The sequence below is a fragment of the Phaseolus vulgaris genome, chromosome 6 (genome assembly GCF_051622355.1).
Source record: "Phaseolus vulgaris cultivar YP4 chromosome 6, ASM5162235v1, whole genome shotgun sequence".
In the NCBI taxonomy this organism is placed as follows: Eukaryota; Viridiplantae; Streptophyta; class Magnoliopsida; order Fabales; family Fabaceae; genus Phaseolus; species Phaseolus vulgaris.
The window spans coordinates 36,036,461-36,053,418 of record NC_143503.1 but is presented as its reverse complement, the minus strand read 5'-3'; the positions used below and the strand labels follow the sequence as shown (position 1 = coordinate 36,053,418).

General features: G+C 29.5%; 3 protein-coding genes across 4 annotated transcripts; 1 reads left to right on the top strand and 2 right to left on the bottom strand.

The window, feature by feature from the left end:
- Positions 1 to 5,979: 5,979 nt before the first annotated feature.
- LOC137832700 (sulfite exporter TauE/SafE family protein 5) lies at positions 5,980 to 9,294 on the top strand. The gene is made up of 4 exons (XM_068641005.2): positions 5,980 to 6,980; positions 8,165 to 8,299; positions 8,388 to 8,549; positions 8,636 to 9,294. The coding sequence occupies exons 1-4, from the start codon at positions 6,162 to 6,164 to the stop codon at positions 8,942 to 8,944; spliced, it is 1,425 nt and encodes a 474-aa protein (XP_068497106.2). The 5' UTR covers positions 5,980 to 6,161; the 3' UTR covers positions 8,945 to 9,294.
- Positions 9,295 to 9,407: 113 nt separating this feature from the next.
- On the bottom strand, positions 9,408 to 12,672 carry LOC137832701 (transcription factor ILR3). Of its 2 annotated transcripts, none has more exons than XM_068641006.2 (5): positions 12,394 to 12,672; positions 11,901 to 11,963; positions 10,722 to 10,784; positions 10,445 to 10,607; positions 9,408 to 9,818 (listed from the first exon to the last, which is right to left on the bottom strand). In XM_068641006.2, exons 1-5 carry the CDS (start codon positions 12,504 to 12,506, stop codon positions 9,573 to 9,575), a joined length of 648 nt encoding a protein of 215 aa, XP_068497107.2. In that variant the 5' UTR covers positions 12,507 to 12,672; the 3' UTR covers positions 9,408 to 9,572. The 2 variants fall into 2 exon arrangements, with proteins under 2 accessions (XP_068497107.2, XP_068497108.2); XM_068641007.2 differs by having other exon boundaries at positions 12,375 to 12,662.
- Positions 12,673 to 13,107: 435 nt separating this feature from the next.
- CXXS1 (thioredoxin family protein CXXS1) lies at positions 13,108 to 15,793 on the bottom strand. The gene is made up of 4 exons (XM_068641008.2): positions 15,512 to 15,793; positions 15,277 to 15,423; positions 14,903 to 15,025; positions 13,108 to 13,547 (listed from the first exon to the last, which is right to left on the bottom strand). Exons 2-4 carry the CDS (start codon positions 15,373 to 15,375, stop codon positions 13,395 to 13,397), a joined length of 375 nt encoding a protein of 124 aa, XP_068497109.2. The 5' UTR covers positions 15,376 to 15,423; positions 15,512 to 15,793; the 3' UTR covers positions 13,108 to 13,394.
- Between the last annotated feature and the right edge of the window lie 1,165 nt (positions 15,794 to 16,958).

The following is a 16,958-nucleotide window of genomic DNA, read 5'->3' as shown; positions in this document are numbered from 1 at the left end:
TTTTATCCGTTGGCATAATATTGACCTTTAATAAACATTTTTTTAAGTGTTAGTGTGCAAAGTCAACTCTTGAGTGACGAGCAAATGATCATGTATAAAGTTGTACGCGACAATTTATTACAAGTCAATCATTTTGAGACCTTTGATTAGCGATTAATTAATCTGTATTTATGAACCTCGGAAAAACAAAGGCAACGCTAATTAAGTAGTTGAATTTGTGGTGGATATCCATTCAGAATAAGATTAGGGAAGCCTCAAACAGGTCATTAGCTAATTCTTGAACCATATCTTGATTCTTGTAGAATTTAGTGGAGTAGTAACTTTGGCACTGAGTTCCAGAATTTGGGAGATATATTATTTATTAAAACATGTAGTGGAATTAACCTTAATTTAAAATCTATCATAACGAGTGTTTGGTAGACTTTTCAGACCACTCGTTATCGGATTATCAGATATTATCTCATACACGAACTGTCACTCTCAACGTGAAGAAAGTGTGTTGGAGATCCCACATCGACTAAAAATTATAACATTTCATTCTTTATAAATAGATACAAACTTCATCTTGGTTGAGTTAATTTTAACATAAAACATTTGCATTTGGATAAAGATTGTGAAAAAGAGTAGTCCACTTTGGCTAGAAATGATATTCCTGGTGACTCTAATGAGGTAATTATTCTGATTTCTAATAAAGAGGGTCACAATGAGATTATTAGATAATGAAAAGATCTGCAACGGCACGCTCGTCATTTTTTTAATTTTGAGTTTACGGAAAGAAACAACGAAAACTAATTAGATACAACATTGTCAACTATATAATCCACTCTCCATTTTATTAAAGAGAAATGCTATTTATTTATTTAATAAAGTGTATAAAAGGTCTCATTACAATGAGATAAAGACTCAGTAAAATCTTATTGTTTGTTCTACAACGATAATAAAATGAATTTAACTTCAGAAATATCTCATTACATTTTAATTTATTTTTTGCTAAATATATGCCATTTCATATTTTTTACGTATATATTTTATTTAAAAATGATACTTTTAACAAGATTTGGTCTAAATTTATCAAATAATTATAATGGAATACCAGGTTGTCAAACTCAAAAATAAAATTAACATAAATATTTTTTATCTATAAAAAGTTTTGAAGCTCGATAATAAATAAAATCAATTCGTAAACTTACCAAACTTTGTTTATTATAAAATAATTTTAAAAACTATAATTACATATTTGGAAAACGTAATACAGAACAACAAATAAAATTTTCAACTTCATAATAAAGAAAATAGAGTACCAAAAAATAAAGTATGATAATATATTTGCAGTAAATAAGATAAAATTACGTAAAATTACTTGTTTAAAATCTTTAAATCATTTGAAGAACTCTAATGAGACACTAACACAAATTTAAATCATTTCAAAGAATTTACTTGAATTTATTAAAAGAATTTTGAAAGCAAGTTAACTCTTTTTTTTGCTGTATAAAATTACAAAATCGCAAGGAATTACTTAGTTATATGGAAAGAAAAAAATTAGTCTTGAAGTTGAGGGTGTTGGGTTAGACTCACTTCCTATGTGAAGTCCTAGCCCAATATTAATATCTTTAGTTTTTTTTTGGAATAGAAAGAACTGTTAGTAGAGAGAGGAAGAGAAAAGAAAATGAGAAAAGAGTGAAGAGATGAAGTTTGACTGATTATTGAGTACAATTTGCCCTGTGATTTGATACTCTCTTGTAATTTTAATTTTGATCATAGTGAAGTTTGATTGACTGATTTGTTCCATATTTTTACTTCTCACATTGAGAATGTTTTTCACGTTAAAATGTGTTTTTAGTATGTTTTTGTTGTTACCATTATTTATTATTTATCGCAAAAAAATATATATTACATTATTTATTATTTATCGCAAAAAAATATATATTATTAGAGTTATTATTTTAGTGTGTTGAATTTTTCATTAGATAAATTATATAGTGACGGAAGGATAAAATATAGATAATAAAAAATGAATTTAAAATATTGCCTTTTATAGTGAAGATCAAATCATGTTATTCTTTTGATTATTGTTATAGATTATAGAAGATATATAGCAGAATTCATGCATATTTCAAAGTAAAAAATGATGTTAAAGAATTTAAATAAAGTCACCATCTGCATGAAGGGGTTTCACACTAACTGCTACTAATATGCTAACACGTATCGTATATTTGTTTGCCCTAATTAATGAGAGAATGTAGTAGTGAGAACAAAACTCCATTACCAACTTTTGTCGATCACGCGAATCAAATCAGATAAATACAAGTTTTTACTTGTTTAAGTTAAGTGATGTTGATATATAATATTGTTGATTAAAGTGCTTTCCAACTTTTTGGCATCATATGACTAAGATATTATTACTTTCTATATTTCGATATCAAAGTTTTATCGTGATCATATAAGAACAATATATGAGTATAAGAAATTTGTGAAACGAGTCACTAAGCAATGTAAAGATGTATGGGAAATTGGCCACTTTGAATATATGTTCCATCTTCTCCACACTTATCATTTTCTCAACCATATATTATATTATAATATGGATATGTTAGGTTTTAATAGTGTGGAAGGATATTAAATTTTCACTGAGGTATAGTTTTGGATAAAATAAAAAATACACAATATGTTTTTCTTATTTTAATCTTTAATTTCAAAGATATATGTCAAAAACTATTAGAATGTCTAGTTGATAAGTAGAGGGTTTTTAATGATTCAAATGTAATAGTTTATCTTATAGTTACTTGTGTAATGAGGTTGAAGGAAATTAGACTTAGGTCGATCTTTTGTATAAGAATTGAATTATCTCTGAAATATCTTTTATTTATTTATTTATTTTTACTATAAAAAATATATGTTATTAGATTGGATTTATATCTAAACTAAAGATTTAGATAAAAAAAATTTAAAAGATAATTTTTTTTATTTTAAATTTAAAATATTTTACGATAAAAATATATTATTTGAGTATAGTTTTTTTTTAAAAAAAATTCAAAATTTATAAAAATCAACTATTTATTTAAAATTACATCAGTTATTTAAACTATAGAATTTTTTAAAAAAATATTCTCTTGTTTTTTATATTTTTTTATAATCTTTTCTCAACTTCGTTGACATGTTGACCCATATTTAATCGGAATTATATATGTTAATGGTTAATGTTATTTTTCAATCAATCAATGTTAGTTAAGTTTTTTTTTCAGCATCAACAATATTTTTTTACTTCATGTAAAATATATATTTTTTATAATGTAATATGATATATTAGGATTTTCTCACAGGACTGTTTTCCACCAATGTTACTTGGGATCATATATATATATATATATATATATATATATATATATATATATATATGTATGTATGTATGTATGTATGAAGCATTAAATTTTATTTGAATAACATTATAATAATAATATTAATAATATCAGAAGAAAAGATTATTCATTTGAGTTTGAACCTAACTCACCACTCACAAAAGAGCCATCAGTTCTGCTATATATTTACCTAACTTTTACAGATAGCAATTAACATCTGAACAGCTCACCCTTTGATAATGATGACTTTTTTCATAAGAAATTTAAATAACATATAAATAAATTAAATTAATTTTTTTCTAAATAAGAAAATCAAGAAAACTATATGAAATAGTTTTTACAAATTCACTTAGATACAAATTAATTTTAACTTATAAAATGATAATATAATTTTTACTTTATATTTTTATTTTGTAAAGTGATTAGAAAAAAGTAGGTCATATATGAACTGTGCTTTCAGCTTTGGAAGTTTAAAACTTTAAATAATTTTGACCAATTCTTCAGTTACCAGCATTTATCTTTTGCCAAAGTTTAAATCCATTTAAATTTCTAAAACAAGTTCAAATATGTCTGTATTCTTTATAAAATAAATGTATTTTAATTTTAATGGATAAATTGTTACCTTTTATGTTTCTAAACTTAACCTAAGTACTTTTTTCTTATAATATGAATGGAGTTTATTTTTTAAATTATTTTATTTTACAAAATCTGAAATTATTATTTTTAGTTTCTTACTTTTGTACTAAACTAAAAAAACATTTATTTTTAAAAAAATAATCTTTTAAAAAGTGTTTTTTTTGTCGGCTCTTTTAAAAAGTGTCAATACTGATATAATATTATAGATCATCATCTCCAATGATAATTTGTTAAATATAGAAGTAAATAATGATTGTGATGATAATAACAATTTACATTTTTGAATAAATAAAACGAAAACTAGTTAATCTTCTAAGGATTATAAAAAAATGTATTAAGGCTTTTAGATTTAATATTATTTTATAAAAATAATAGAAAGTAATCGTAGAAAGATACAATATATATACATCACTATAGGTGTGGATAACTTTCATACTACGAGACACAGACACAAACACAAGTTGTCAACTAACATGGAACATAAAATGATATCTGCTTTGGTTAAAAAACATTACATCTGCAACTTGATATATTTAAGGTTTCTTTTGGGTCTTTTTAATTACTCATTAGTATATTTCCCAATAGAATGAGTGTACTGAACAAATATTCCATCTTAGTCAAGTTATTACTTAAAGTTTTAGTAGGCATTGTTTTCTCCAGTGTGACAGAGGCTAAGACAATTTGTTTATCAAAATAATATTGTTTCGATTGATTATAATAATTTTCAATAAACAGATTATTAAATTTTTGTAGTCATGTTTGTTGGAGATCTCACATCGATTAGAGATTAGAGTCTTTCATTGTATATAAGTGGGTGCAAACTTTAACCCTATGAGCCAGTACTATGAGATTGAGTTAAACTTAAAGTTCACTTTCTTAATATAGTATCAGAGTCATTTTTGAAACCAAACAGGAGTTATTGGAAAAGATATAAAACTCATACATGGTTTTCATCCGAAACCAAGAGGAGGAACATTGAAGTTTTGTGTTTCGGAAAATAATGATTTCCCATAGTATTTCAGTAGTATTGTATCATATACACTTTAAACAATTTTTTCCCTTTAAAATAATCTATATATTATAGACAAGTTTATTTAAAATGAATATTTTTAGAAAATAATTATTTAAGAGGTAGATTAAAATCTGCTACTAAAAAATTACTTAATTTTTAAAATAATCATATTAAATAACCATGCAAATTACTATTTTTTATAAATTTAGATTAAAAATAAAACTTGAGTGATAGATAACTTTTTATATTTTATAATTGAAAATAAAATATAAAGATGAATTTGTTAATATTATCACTTTTTCACTCTTATTATCTGTACATATAATATTTGGAGAACAGTTCGATAATGTCCTAATATATGTTAATTATATGTTTATGAACACTTAGATAACTAACTAGGTAATTAATCGATTAGTATAACTTTAAAGTAATATAGGTAAAGCTCCACACAGATAAAAATTCATTATAATAGTTAACAAGTAGTGATATCAACATGTGTTTATTATTAGAAAACATTCTCATGCAACTGGAAGGAGATATTATTAATTTAGGTTTTTGATCCATAATAATCTTCACATGAAAAACTTGTATTATATATCTCTTGATCTTGTAAGCACGACGACAGAAAGTGGTGCAGGTAGGAACCAAAAGTAGTAGACGGATTACACAAAATATGAACTCTCACGGACAAAATAATTGCAATTACTTTACTAAAAGGTGTATTAGTTTATTATTTACATGTATGACTAACTATAAAGAGCTTTATCTTTTGCATAAAAAATGAGTACTTTTTGCTAAGTATATCCAATTTAAATTATTTGTTGTTTGTTTTGCATTAGCACTTGTTCTTTACTCACACCACTTTTTGTGTCATTGATGTTACCAACAATGTTACTTATATACAATTGTTATTACATTTCTTTCATGTTGTGATTTCAACAATAAATCACGTTTTATTGTCTATTTTTCTGTCTTAAATATGAAATTGGTAAGATGATGGTATACAAAAAAGAAACGTTATGCATTTTGCTTTCCACCAACAAGCATTGTTAACACAGTTCATGCATGTCTCTATATAAAGCCATTCTGCCATTCTGCCATTCAGCTAACCATTGATACACTCCCAGCCCTCACCATTGCTGAAACAAACTCTCAAAATGAGTACTCCAAGTTTTATATTTCTAGTTCTCAGCTTCATTGCCTTCAATCCTTCAAATGCAAAACAAGAACAACCCTTTTCAAATATCATCAACATTGATCATTTCCTGGACAAAATTTATCTGTGGGGAGGTGAAGCACAATCCCAGATACTTATTTCAGGCCCTTTGGTTCTGGCTGGAGTTCTGTGCTTCATAGCCTCTGCTATTTCTAGTGCTGGTGGAATAGGTGGGGGTGGTCTTTTTATACCCATATTATCCATTGTGGCTGGTTTAGACCTGAAAACTGCTTCTAGTCTCTCAGCTTTCATGGTCACAGGAGGGTCAATTGCAAACGTTATGTGCAATATGTGCATCACAAGTCTTAAATTTGGTGGCAAGTCATTGATTGACTATGACATAGCTCTTTCATCAGAGCCATGCATGTTGTTGGGAGTGAGTCTTGGAGTTATCTGTAACCTTGTATTCCCAGAGTGGTTGATCACAGTACTGTTTGCCGTCTTTCTTGCATGGTCTACCTCAAAAACTTGCAGAAGTGGGTTGATGTTTTGGAAGGCTGAATCAGATGAGATAAGGAAAAATGGAGTTGATGAACTTGAGAAGGGGCTGCTGGAAAACCAGACTATTGAAGAAAGGAAAGTTTTAGCAGTAGGACATGTGTACAAAGAAAATAATGAGCCAAAAAATGTTGAGGTGTCTGTGCCTCTTCTTTCTTCTCAAGGAAAAGTGAGGATCCCTTGGTTGAAATTGGTGGTTTTACTTTTGATCTGGTTCTCTTTTTTCTCTGTCTATCTTCTCCGTGGCAACAGATATGGACAGGTAAAGTTTCTCTCTTTTTTTTCCACTGATTGTAAAGTGTACAAGAGTAAACTAAATATTTTTAGCTATTGATAAAAAAAATTAATGATTGATATTTTTTATATATTTATAAATTGTATGAACTATTAAACTGAGACTATATATTTTATCTGCTAAATTGGGTTGCTCGAAAACTGCTTGTTATCTGATAACTTTTTTTATAAAATAATAAATTTCTTTAAACTTGTACTAATATGGAGTAGGGATTATTATAAAGGTGAGTTACAGCAGAAGTATCTCACCAAGTTTACCAAATCAAAGTTTGGTCTTTGTATGTGTTATTTTCTTTTCTTTTAGTATCAAGGTCCCCTCCATTATGGAACAGTCGAGACTGTAGTGTTACTCATCAGATAATAAGACTAGCAACACTGATAATTTTTCTCATAGCAATTAAGGGGAAACTCTGAGTTCTAAAAGTATTTTTTTTTTTTCAATTAAAAATTCAAACTTCTTTTTTCTTTTTCATTTTCTTTCTTAGTTCCAAACAAGCATATATCAACTTGGACTTTGTGAGTGATTCCTTTTCTTCTACTTTTGATACTATTAAAGGATATGGATATCAGAGTTATAGAAGGATCTTAATTCATTCTCATATCTTTTGTCTTCTTTTTTACTCTTTTGTTATCTCTGTTTTATTTTATAATATGGTATCAAAGTCATTTAAAGTCTATCCTAGCGAGTGTTTATTGGGTCTATCGTGCCACCTCCTATCGGACCGTTATCGGACTACGCATAATATGTTGTCCCACACACGAGCTGTCACTCTCAAAGTGAGGGACTGTGTTGGAGATAACACGTCGACTAGAGATGAAAATATTTCATTGTATATCGGTGCAAACCTCACCCCATTGGCTGATTTTATGGAGTTGAGTTAGGCTTAAAGTCCACTTTCCTTCACTCCATATCCTCATATTTGTTTAAATTCTTAAATGAAGTTTAATTTTGATACACTAATTACATTACGCACTTGATGTAATTTTAAAGGAATGATTATAAAAATTCTTAACTGTCAATCACATGACAACTATGATTGGATTACAGTAAGAAAAAAATTGTAGTATGTACATTAATTAAGTTGTAGTAACATTTTCGTATAGCATACATTCGAAGGATGATCCTTTGAATCAGTTGTTCAAACTATGCAGGGAATCATTCGAATGGAGCCCTGTGGTGTGGAATACTGGATTCTGTCATCGGTTCAAATACCTCTTGCTGTGGTTTTCACTGCTTGGATTGTATTTAGAAAAGAAAACCTTAGAGACCGAACGCTTATTCGAGAGGTTCTTAAACACCATAGCTTGAAAAAATAGTTTTTTTCTTTACTAATCTTTATCTACTTACACACTCTCGTCTTCATTCTGCTTACAGCTAACTGATATGAAGATGCCGGGACTCACCAAAAATAGACCATCAAATATACTTGCTTTTCCATCAATGGCACTATTAGCAGGGATACTGGGTGGTGTCTTTGGAATTGGAGGTGGAATGCTGATTAGTCCACTTCTTCTTCAGGTTGGAATAAAACCTGAGGTAAGTTCACAAGCTTTGTTAAATGCCTTTTACACTGGCAAGTAAACTAGTTACTGGTTTTTACCAAGCAATTTTTGTGTGTGTAGGTAACAGCAGCAACATGTTCTTTCATGGTTCTCTTTTCTGCTACCATGTCAGCATTGCAGTATCTGATGTTGGGAATGGAACATGTTGAAGCTGCCTTAATCTTGGCCATAATGTGTTTTGTTGCATCACTTCTTGGGTTATTAGTGGTACAGAGAGCAATTCGGAAGCATGGAAGAGCCTCTATAATAGTTTTCTCGGTTAGTATAGTGATGTTTGTGAGTAATGTTCTAATGACTAGCTTTGGAGCCATAAAGGTTTGGACAGACTATGAATCAGGGGAATATATGGGGTTCAAACTACCCTGTTGAAAACAGTTTTGTTAGACCAGTTTGTGTATCCTTTCATGTCATCAATATCATAGGTAGTCATGAATCAAGAATAATCTTGGACCTTCGATTTCAAGATTGGGAAAGACAAATGTGCTTCTTTACAAAGTAACTAGAGAGGATCCAAATCCTTATTTTGTATGACCACATGGGTATTGCTAGGGTATTCATAACAGATGTTAGAATTGAGGACATGCTTGAACTTTATCTTATTTATATGCATGCATGCGAAAGAACATATCAAAACGTCCTAAAATTCATGTGAATACTGCTCTTTGTATTTCACACTTTCTCATTCTGAGATCAATGGAATGGATAATTTCTCTCCCAAATTTTCTCTATTCATATCTCTAACTCGTTGGAAACAGTTTTGTAGGATCGTTAGCTAGACCCTATCTTAGTATTGAATTCATTTTAAACCTTTATTGTCATCTTTTAAAGAGAATTTTGTTTAAATAGAGCATTCATTCACCGAAAGCTGAGTAGTTATCATAAAGTTGCCTCTATAATCAGTAAGACTCTTTTTTCTCTACATTTCACAAATGCAAAAGCAATAGCACAAAAAGGGTGAAGATAAATTTCGTTTCTCCAAAAACAGTGGCTTTGCAAGTTATGCAACTGGTGGCCTGAGTACATGGTCCTGTGAGGTGTCAACAGCAGCAGGTGGTAAAAACTGCCACATGCCAACACCTGGATAGCCCATGAAGGGCACCAACTTGCTACCAACAACTTGTCCTGGTGCTGGAAATGCACGAAGAAAGCTAGATTGTGAACTGAAGGCCTCAATCTTCTGTTCAAGGCTATCTTTCTCTGCTTTTAGTCGCTGCTTCTCCTCACGAAGCTCATTCTTCTCAGCCTATACAAACACCAAAAGTATATAGTCATAGGTAAGGTTAACCATCATGTTCACAGCAGTGCACTCTGCCACCAAAATTATAAGTGAAACTTGTTAAACAAAAAGTGTAGTCTACAAAATCCTGACTAGTTATGTAGAACAGACACTCACACGGACACGCAGATACGCATCATCTCTTAAATATAGGACACGAATCTATATATTATATAATTATGAATTATATAAATTGACAATAAAGATTTATCTGTACTAAGTATGTTTCAGTTTTTTTTTTAGGAGAAAGATGTTTTTCATAGTTGGTTCAAAAGGATTTGTTTCTTATTTTTATAATTTAATAAAAAATTATATAATAAGTTTGAGTTTTTAAAAAATTAATGTATTTCTCATTTTTAAAATTGTGTCAAACCTGTGTTAGAATGGTCAGAAAGTCAAGAAATATTTTTTGAATTGCACATTTCACCGATGTTCTACGGGTGTCCGTGTCCGATACGTGTATCGGAGAGGAGTTTTCGAACTTCATTTTCAAAAGAATGTGATAGAATCAGAGAAAGAGTGTTGCCAGCATTTATCCAGTAAATGTGCATGCCAAGTATGAAGTACCATGTTATGCAGTTACATTTACACACCTTCAATTCATTGATTTTCCCTTGTAGATTCTCAATGGACTCTCGTAGCTTAAGAGCTTCCTCTCGTAACTGAGACACCAATCGTACTGCATCACTTAATATAACAGCCTTGTCCATTTTTAGAGGCCTTCCAGGGTCTAGGATAGATCCCAGTTCCAAAAACCTTTAAATGGTGTTTCAGAACAATTCACATCAGAGTTATAGGTCAGATAAAAAAAACATAGAAAAATGCAGATAAGAGGAGGATGAATGAAAAAGTGTAGTAGAGTAGAGATGCCTGTCATTGAGTCTATCCCTTCTCATTTTCTCTTTACATGCTTTGGAACAAGGTGACCTCAAACTGTAATAAGATTTTAAACACCAACTAATGAGATGATAGAAGAAACAAATGATCTCTCATGCATGAAAGATAGATCCATATGAAAGGAACAGACAATTGTGTTTGATATGATGGTAAGCATAATCAGAACTGATTTTGACAGTAAGTAAATTTTATTTTATAAAGATATAAATGTTTGGTTATTAACCATGTAATTTGTTTTGTTCCAAAATATCAGCTTGACTAGAAATGATAAAAGGTCATTTTTACTTAAAGAAGTGAAAAAAAAAACATTAAATTTTACAACAAACTTACTGTCCAAACATGAATCATTTTGCTTAAAAATCGATTTTACAAACATTCAAAATCAACTTTTAAAAGTTATAATTCCTTAATTTATTATTATCAAGAAAAATATATTAAAAAAATGATTTCCTAGGGATGATATTTTTCCTTTATATGTGTTTATTTATCTATATTTTCAAAATTTATTTAAAATTTAAAAAATACTCACATAATATACGAAAAAATTGTTAGTAACTATAGAATTTCATTAATGTTAACTGTGTAAACACTTCAAAAAAAGGTCTATAAATTAAAAGAAAAAAAAAATATCGATATTAATATTTCAATTTTAACTAGAAAGTGATTATACATGTCAATTAGGTTCGATTTCAAAAGCCACGCACCTTTAAAAATTAAGCATATAAAACACAAGTTTTTCATATAAGTTTTGGCTAAAACCTTGGGATGTGAAATGTCTCGCACTAAGATGCATAAAAACATTCAACACTTCAATAAATTAATATTTTAATAATATTTAATTTATTTTTTAATTTAAAATGTTATTATATTATTATAATAGTTTTTCAAGTAAATGCTATTTACTTTTTATTTTGTCAAAAGTAAACTTTTCTTACTAATATAGGGTCTACCTAAAAGCATGAAATAAAAACCAAGAACAAATGTAGCATACAATAAGAAAACACGATAATGGTATAATATGAAAATAAAAGCAACTAACAGAAGCTTATGGAAGGAAAAAAAACCTTCAAATGATAAAGATGAAATCAGAGCAAAGGCAAAATAATGATTTAAATCAAAGTCTCAAAAAAACTCTTATCATTAATAGCATACCGTTTTTTTGACCCGTTTTCCTTGAAACCATCCGAAAGTCCCAACGGGTCATCTACCTCCACACTGCAAAAAATTACCATAAAAAATCACTTGTTTTGGGGAGGGAAATTTTGAATAACTTTAAAAATCAAAATAATTACCAGACAGAAAGTTAAGTAAAAATACGTAATTTGTTGTCCACATTATCCGTTGTATGAACATTTTAATAGAAAAAATCGAATGCATTTATGAGCAAAAGACAATGAGAAATGTAAGAAGCAATGTGTGATCTAAAACAGAGAGAAAGACAGGGGAAAACAAGAAATAAGTAGAAACATAAGCACAAGGTTATGTTTTTCTTTTTCTGGGATGAGTAAAAGGTTGTTCCAACCTTAAAGATTGTCACAGTTGTAATGTAGCTAGTGATGTAAATGTGCAAAGCAAGTGCAGTCTTTGCAAAAAAAAAAACACTTGTTCATAGAAAAGAAGCATAACTGGTTGAAGTATGGATAACCTGAAGATGGGAGGAGGAGAGGAAGAAGACCAAGAGAAATTGGGTGGGTGAAGAGTTGGGAGGGAAATGTTGTCTAGATACTCATAATCCAACACCCACTCACTATTACTCATCTCCGGCCAAAAGGGTTGCCGGAGTTAGGAACAAACAAATATGTGATGAATGGTTTTGTGTGTACAGAGAAAACAAAAATATATTGAAGAAGGTGGTGTTTGATACGAGAGACTCACGTTGGGACATCAATACCCACCCAACTATCACTTCTCACCACATACTCACATTCTCTTTTATTTTATATATATTTATTTCCATTAAAATATGCATAATAATTTTCTTGGACCTCCATTATATTATTCCCTCCCCTTCCAATTTCACTGGCCCCATCATATAAGTTTAAGCAAGGACTCAAAATAGTTTACTGTAGTAATTATAGTGCAATTTAAGCAATGACTCAAAATAAATGTATAGTATATTGAGCTTAATATCCCTATAGTTACAAAATCAGTATATTTTAGTCTCTTATAAATCTCATGCGTACACTCTTTAATCTGTGACTACATATACGCTGTATATACATACACCTCAAACACATACACGTACATTTTAATTGATTTTAGTCTATAATCTGATAATACATTAACTAAAACGGACTAAAAAATATACGTGTATAAACTGAAAAACATAACTTTTTAGTGTAAGAACTGAAACAAAGAATACCTTGAAAATATGCATATGTATATATCATTACCAAACGAAGCAGGGAATTCACAACATCCAAGGAAGGGCAGCATGAAACCACAACAACCAAAAGTACAGAATGTAAAATTTGGCTGATACAAAAAACTGTGGATACAACCATTAACCAAATTACTCATGAACTGGTATTCAAAATACAACATCACAAAAGGCTTTGACTTGGATTCCATAGGGCAGTGCAGGACCACAAGTGCATAGTTAGCAACTTGCCACAGTAGAATATAGAATATCAAACAGATTCTTAACTATGCCAGTGAGACATGAGTGGACTCAGTAAGCCCATCTATCCTTTTCTTTATCTCTTCTGGATTGGCACCAACCACCTTGTCCACTACAGCACCGTTCTTCAGCAGCAAAAATGTTGGCATTGCCTTTACATCCATTTTGGAGGCCACTTCCTGAACCCCCCAAACAAATTCAATATGTTTAATTGCCATAATCAAACAGTAACAAACCATTAGAGAAAATCACACAAGACTTCACTTTTTGTTTCAATGCTCCAAGCATCAATATGATATCGCAAAAAGGTTGCTATGATATCTAATCAGTCAATTACAACATGAACCATGAAGAACATAGATTTGACATTTTTTATCAGCAGAATATATATATATATATATATATATATATATGCATATATAGTTCTTTGTTGAGTAGCAACCCCCAAATGTTAAACAGTGGTTCAAATTCATGTCAGTAATCAAGGGGTGCAAGTTGCTCAATAAGGATTACAAGAGTAGATAGAAGGTACAAGGCAGGTAGAATTCTACCTTTCTGATCTTACAGGAAGTTAAAAACATACATTGCTCAATAACAAAACCAATTGTTGAAACATATTCCTGATCCACATGGCACTAGATAAACATTTTAGGATGCAAATTACATATATTACAGAATTCAATAAGTTGTTGTCAACTTGCCCCAACCAACAATGGGGTTAAACAACCCTGTAAAAGGTTATTGGTACAATTAATTATGTACATTAAGATGATGGCACAATTTTCTTAATAGCAGCTATCATCCTCTGCAGGATTTTTTGACTCCATTTTTACTTTAAATAAGTTAAACAACCCGTTCAATAAACATTTTACAAGAATCACAAGGCAGTCCATAAGTTGTACTAACCTTGAACACACCTTTGTAGTCCTATTCCCAACCAACGACTATCCATTTCAAAATATAACATGGAAAAATAAAATCCCCAATTAGGGCATCATTTGATCTATGATGCTGACCTACCAAATGAATAAAAGGCTTGGATGTAGTGGTTGCCATACAATTTTTGCATTTATTTAGTGAGTGTAATTGGAGAGGAATGCACATAATTTCATAAATAAAACAACACTCTCACTCGGAGGGAAAGGATGGCAAAATCCAAAGAAGAAGAAGAAGATAAAGATGGAGTCACACTGATCAGAAAATTCTTGATATCAATCTCAAAAGAGACTACATCCCACATCTCTGACATTCAAACAGGCATAAAACCGACGTACAAGAAACAGAAAGTAGTGATTAAAGATGAGATACATTATATAAAACCTTTTTCTTTTAAAACAACTCATCTTATGCCATCATCCTCCATTTTCTTCTTATCTTATTTGCATGAACTGTTCTATATGTTTTTTAAACAATGATGATGTGGTCAATAAGTAAGCAGAAGGAGACTATGCATTTACCAAAATGTATACCTAGACACATTGAACAAGGAATTCAAGGCCCACAAGCATCTGGTTAAAGGGGGGAGGGGTATTACCTTGACTTCATCAACATCAACAGTGAGAAACAGAAGATCCTGATAGCTTGAAGCCAATTCTTCAAAAACAGGATCCATAGCCACAGACGGTATGCACCATGAAGCAGTGAAGTGAACAACAACCTACGATGGATCCATCCCACAAAATACATAAAGCCATGAGTAAATGATTATATTTCTAGTTTTCTATCCACAAGGAAGAACAAGAACTAAAGCTAACAACTCCAATTGAAACTGCAGAAAATCAAAATCCAAAAACCAAAGTGGATTTGTGAATAACTTGAAGCCTAAATACCCCTTTTGCATACTCTTTCCAGACCAGGGCAAAAAAATAAATAAAAGATCCAAATTTTGGCATAAAATTAGTATCTTACAGGAGAATTCTGATTACTGGCCTGGGTAACATAGAAATCCCATGACTGCAAAGAATCAATCACCACCACCTTTGATTTGTTCTGCTCTGAGGCTTCCATTCTCTCACCCAATTGACTTTACTCCAAAGGAGAGAACTTTGCAGCTTCCTGTGTTCAGCTGAAGAATATATTAATCTGTATAATAAGGAAAACTTCATCTTTTAATAATCTATCTTTAATGGTTAGGAAGACCCACCAAGTATCCTTCTCACCCAACTTCATTTACAAGACAAGGACCTTCTTCTGTTAAAAAACAAAGTAATGATCATGAACATGTTTAATTCAAACTAAAATCTTCTATCATAAAACACACATTCTACCTAAATACAATAGGAGTATGTTTAGAATTAAAATAAGTATTTCAAAGCAATTTTCAAAATAATTTTGCTTATTAGGTAAAAAAAATGATTTGTTTATAAAAGAATTGAAATAAACTAACACATAAAAAAAATCCATTTATTTCATTAGAAACACTCTCTACAAAACAAAAACACAAACAAACTTATAAAAAATAAAAATCTACTTATTTAATTCAAAATAATCTTTTTTCAAAAAATAATACAAGCAAACCCAATATATGACATTTATAAATAATTCCTATTTACTAAAAAAAAGGATATTTAATAACATTAAAGTTATCCCTATTGTAATTTTTTAATTGTCCTTAAAATGTGTGAAAAACATTAATAACATTGAAGTTTTAATTTTTTTTTAAAACTAAATCTTAATTTTTCAATTTCTTATAGAAGCTTTTATATGTATTATAAAAAACTCTTATATAAAAGGATAAAAAAGTTCTGAGACAATCTCTTCCATCAGAGATTGAGATAAAAAAAAATCAATTAGTTTTTTTATTCGTCAGAGTATTTTTTAATTTACTGTGGGCATAATAAAAGTACATTGTGAAATATATAGATGGAAAAGAAATGTTTTCAAGAAAAGCTATGAAAAAGAAAAAAGAAAAAAAAATTGAAGAATATATTTTATACAGAAAATTCAATTAATGATTCATCATTCATCACTCTATGGGTCCCCCTGTTTTGTGTTGAACCATGAGTCCAGAAGTTTCTCCAAATTATTATATTCTTTCAAACAACAAAATATTATATTCTTTAAAAAAAACAAAAAAAAAATATTATTCCTTTCCTCTTTTTCAAACAAAAAAAAATGAGAGAAGCTTAAATAAAAAATAAAAAAGGAATTATACTCCAGAGAGCATCATACTGTCACACTAATAATGTTAATAGATTGATGATTATATTATCTACTCATTAGTCACTTCAACAAAAACAATCTACATCTCTACTCAGTTGCATACAAGAGAAAGGATAATTATATAAAATTAAAAAAAATAAAGTTATAAAATATTAGTCTACTTTATCCAAATTAGATTTTTATCCACTAACGTGTCAATATCCACCAGGGAAAACATGTACTTTTTTCATGTGTTCATATTTTTAATTAATATAAAAGAAAAGAAAATAAACATAATTTAACATGAAATAATACAACAAATAATTAATTAAGTTATAACAAAAGAAAATATGAGAAGGGGCAGGAAATAGCAAAATCCTGATGAAATAAAAGAATCAAAACTAAATAGTTGATTTTAACAAAATCGGTCTCTGATTTATTTCAAATTG

Bases quoted from the DNA above. Each gene is read 5' to 3' on its own strand.
- LOC137832700 (XM_068641005.2), top strand. From the start codon at position 6,162: ATGAGTACTCCAAGTTTTATATTTCTAGTTCTCAGCTTCATTGCCTTC. The intron at 6,981-8,164 runs GTAAAGTTTCTC...CAAACTATGCAG, and splicing joins GTGGCAACAGATATGGACAG to GGAATCATTCGAATGGAGCC. The intron at 8,300-8,387 runs GTTCTTAAACAC...TTCTGCTTACAG, and splicing joins ACCGAACGCTTATTCGAGAG to CTAACTGATATGAAGATGCC.
- LOC137832701 (XM_068641006.2), bottom strand. From the start codon at position 12,506: ATGAGTAATAGTGAGTGGGTGTTGGATTATGAGTATCTAGACAACATT. The intron at 10,608-10,721 runs GCATCTCTACTC...CACCATTTAAAG, and splicing joins AGGGATAGACTCAATGACAG to GTTTTTGGAACTGGGATCTA. The intron at 9,819-10,444 runs GTGTGTAAATGT...GTGTTTGTATAG, and splicing joins GGAAAATCAATGAATTGAAG to GCTGAGAAGAATGAGCTTCG.
- CXXS1 (XM_068641008.2), bottom strand. From the start codon at position 15,375: ATGGAAGCCTCAGAGCAGAACAAATCAAAGGTGGTGGTGATTGATTCT. The intron at 15,026-15,276 runs GTAAGATACTAA...GATCCATCGTAG, and splicing joins CCAGTAATCAGAATTCTCCT to GTTGTTGTTCACTTCACTGC. The intron at 13,548-14,902 runs GTAATACCCCTC...TGGGGGGTTCAG, and splicing joins TTGATGTTGATGAAGTCAAG to GAAGTGGCCTCCAAAATGGA.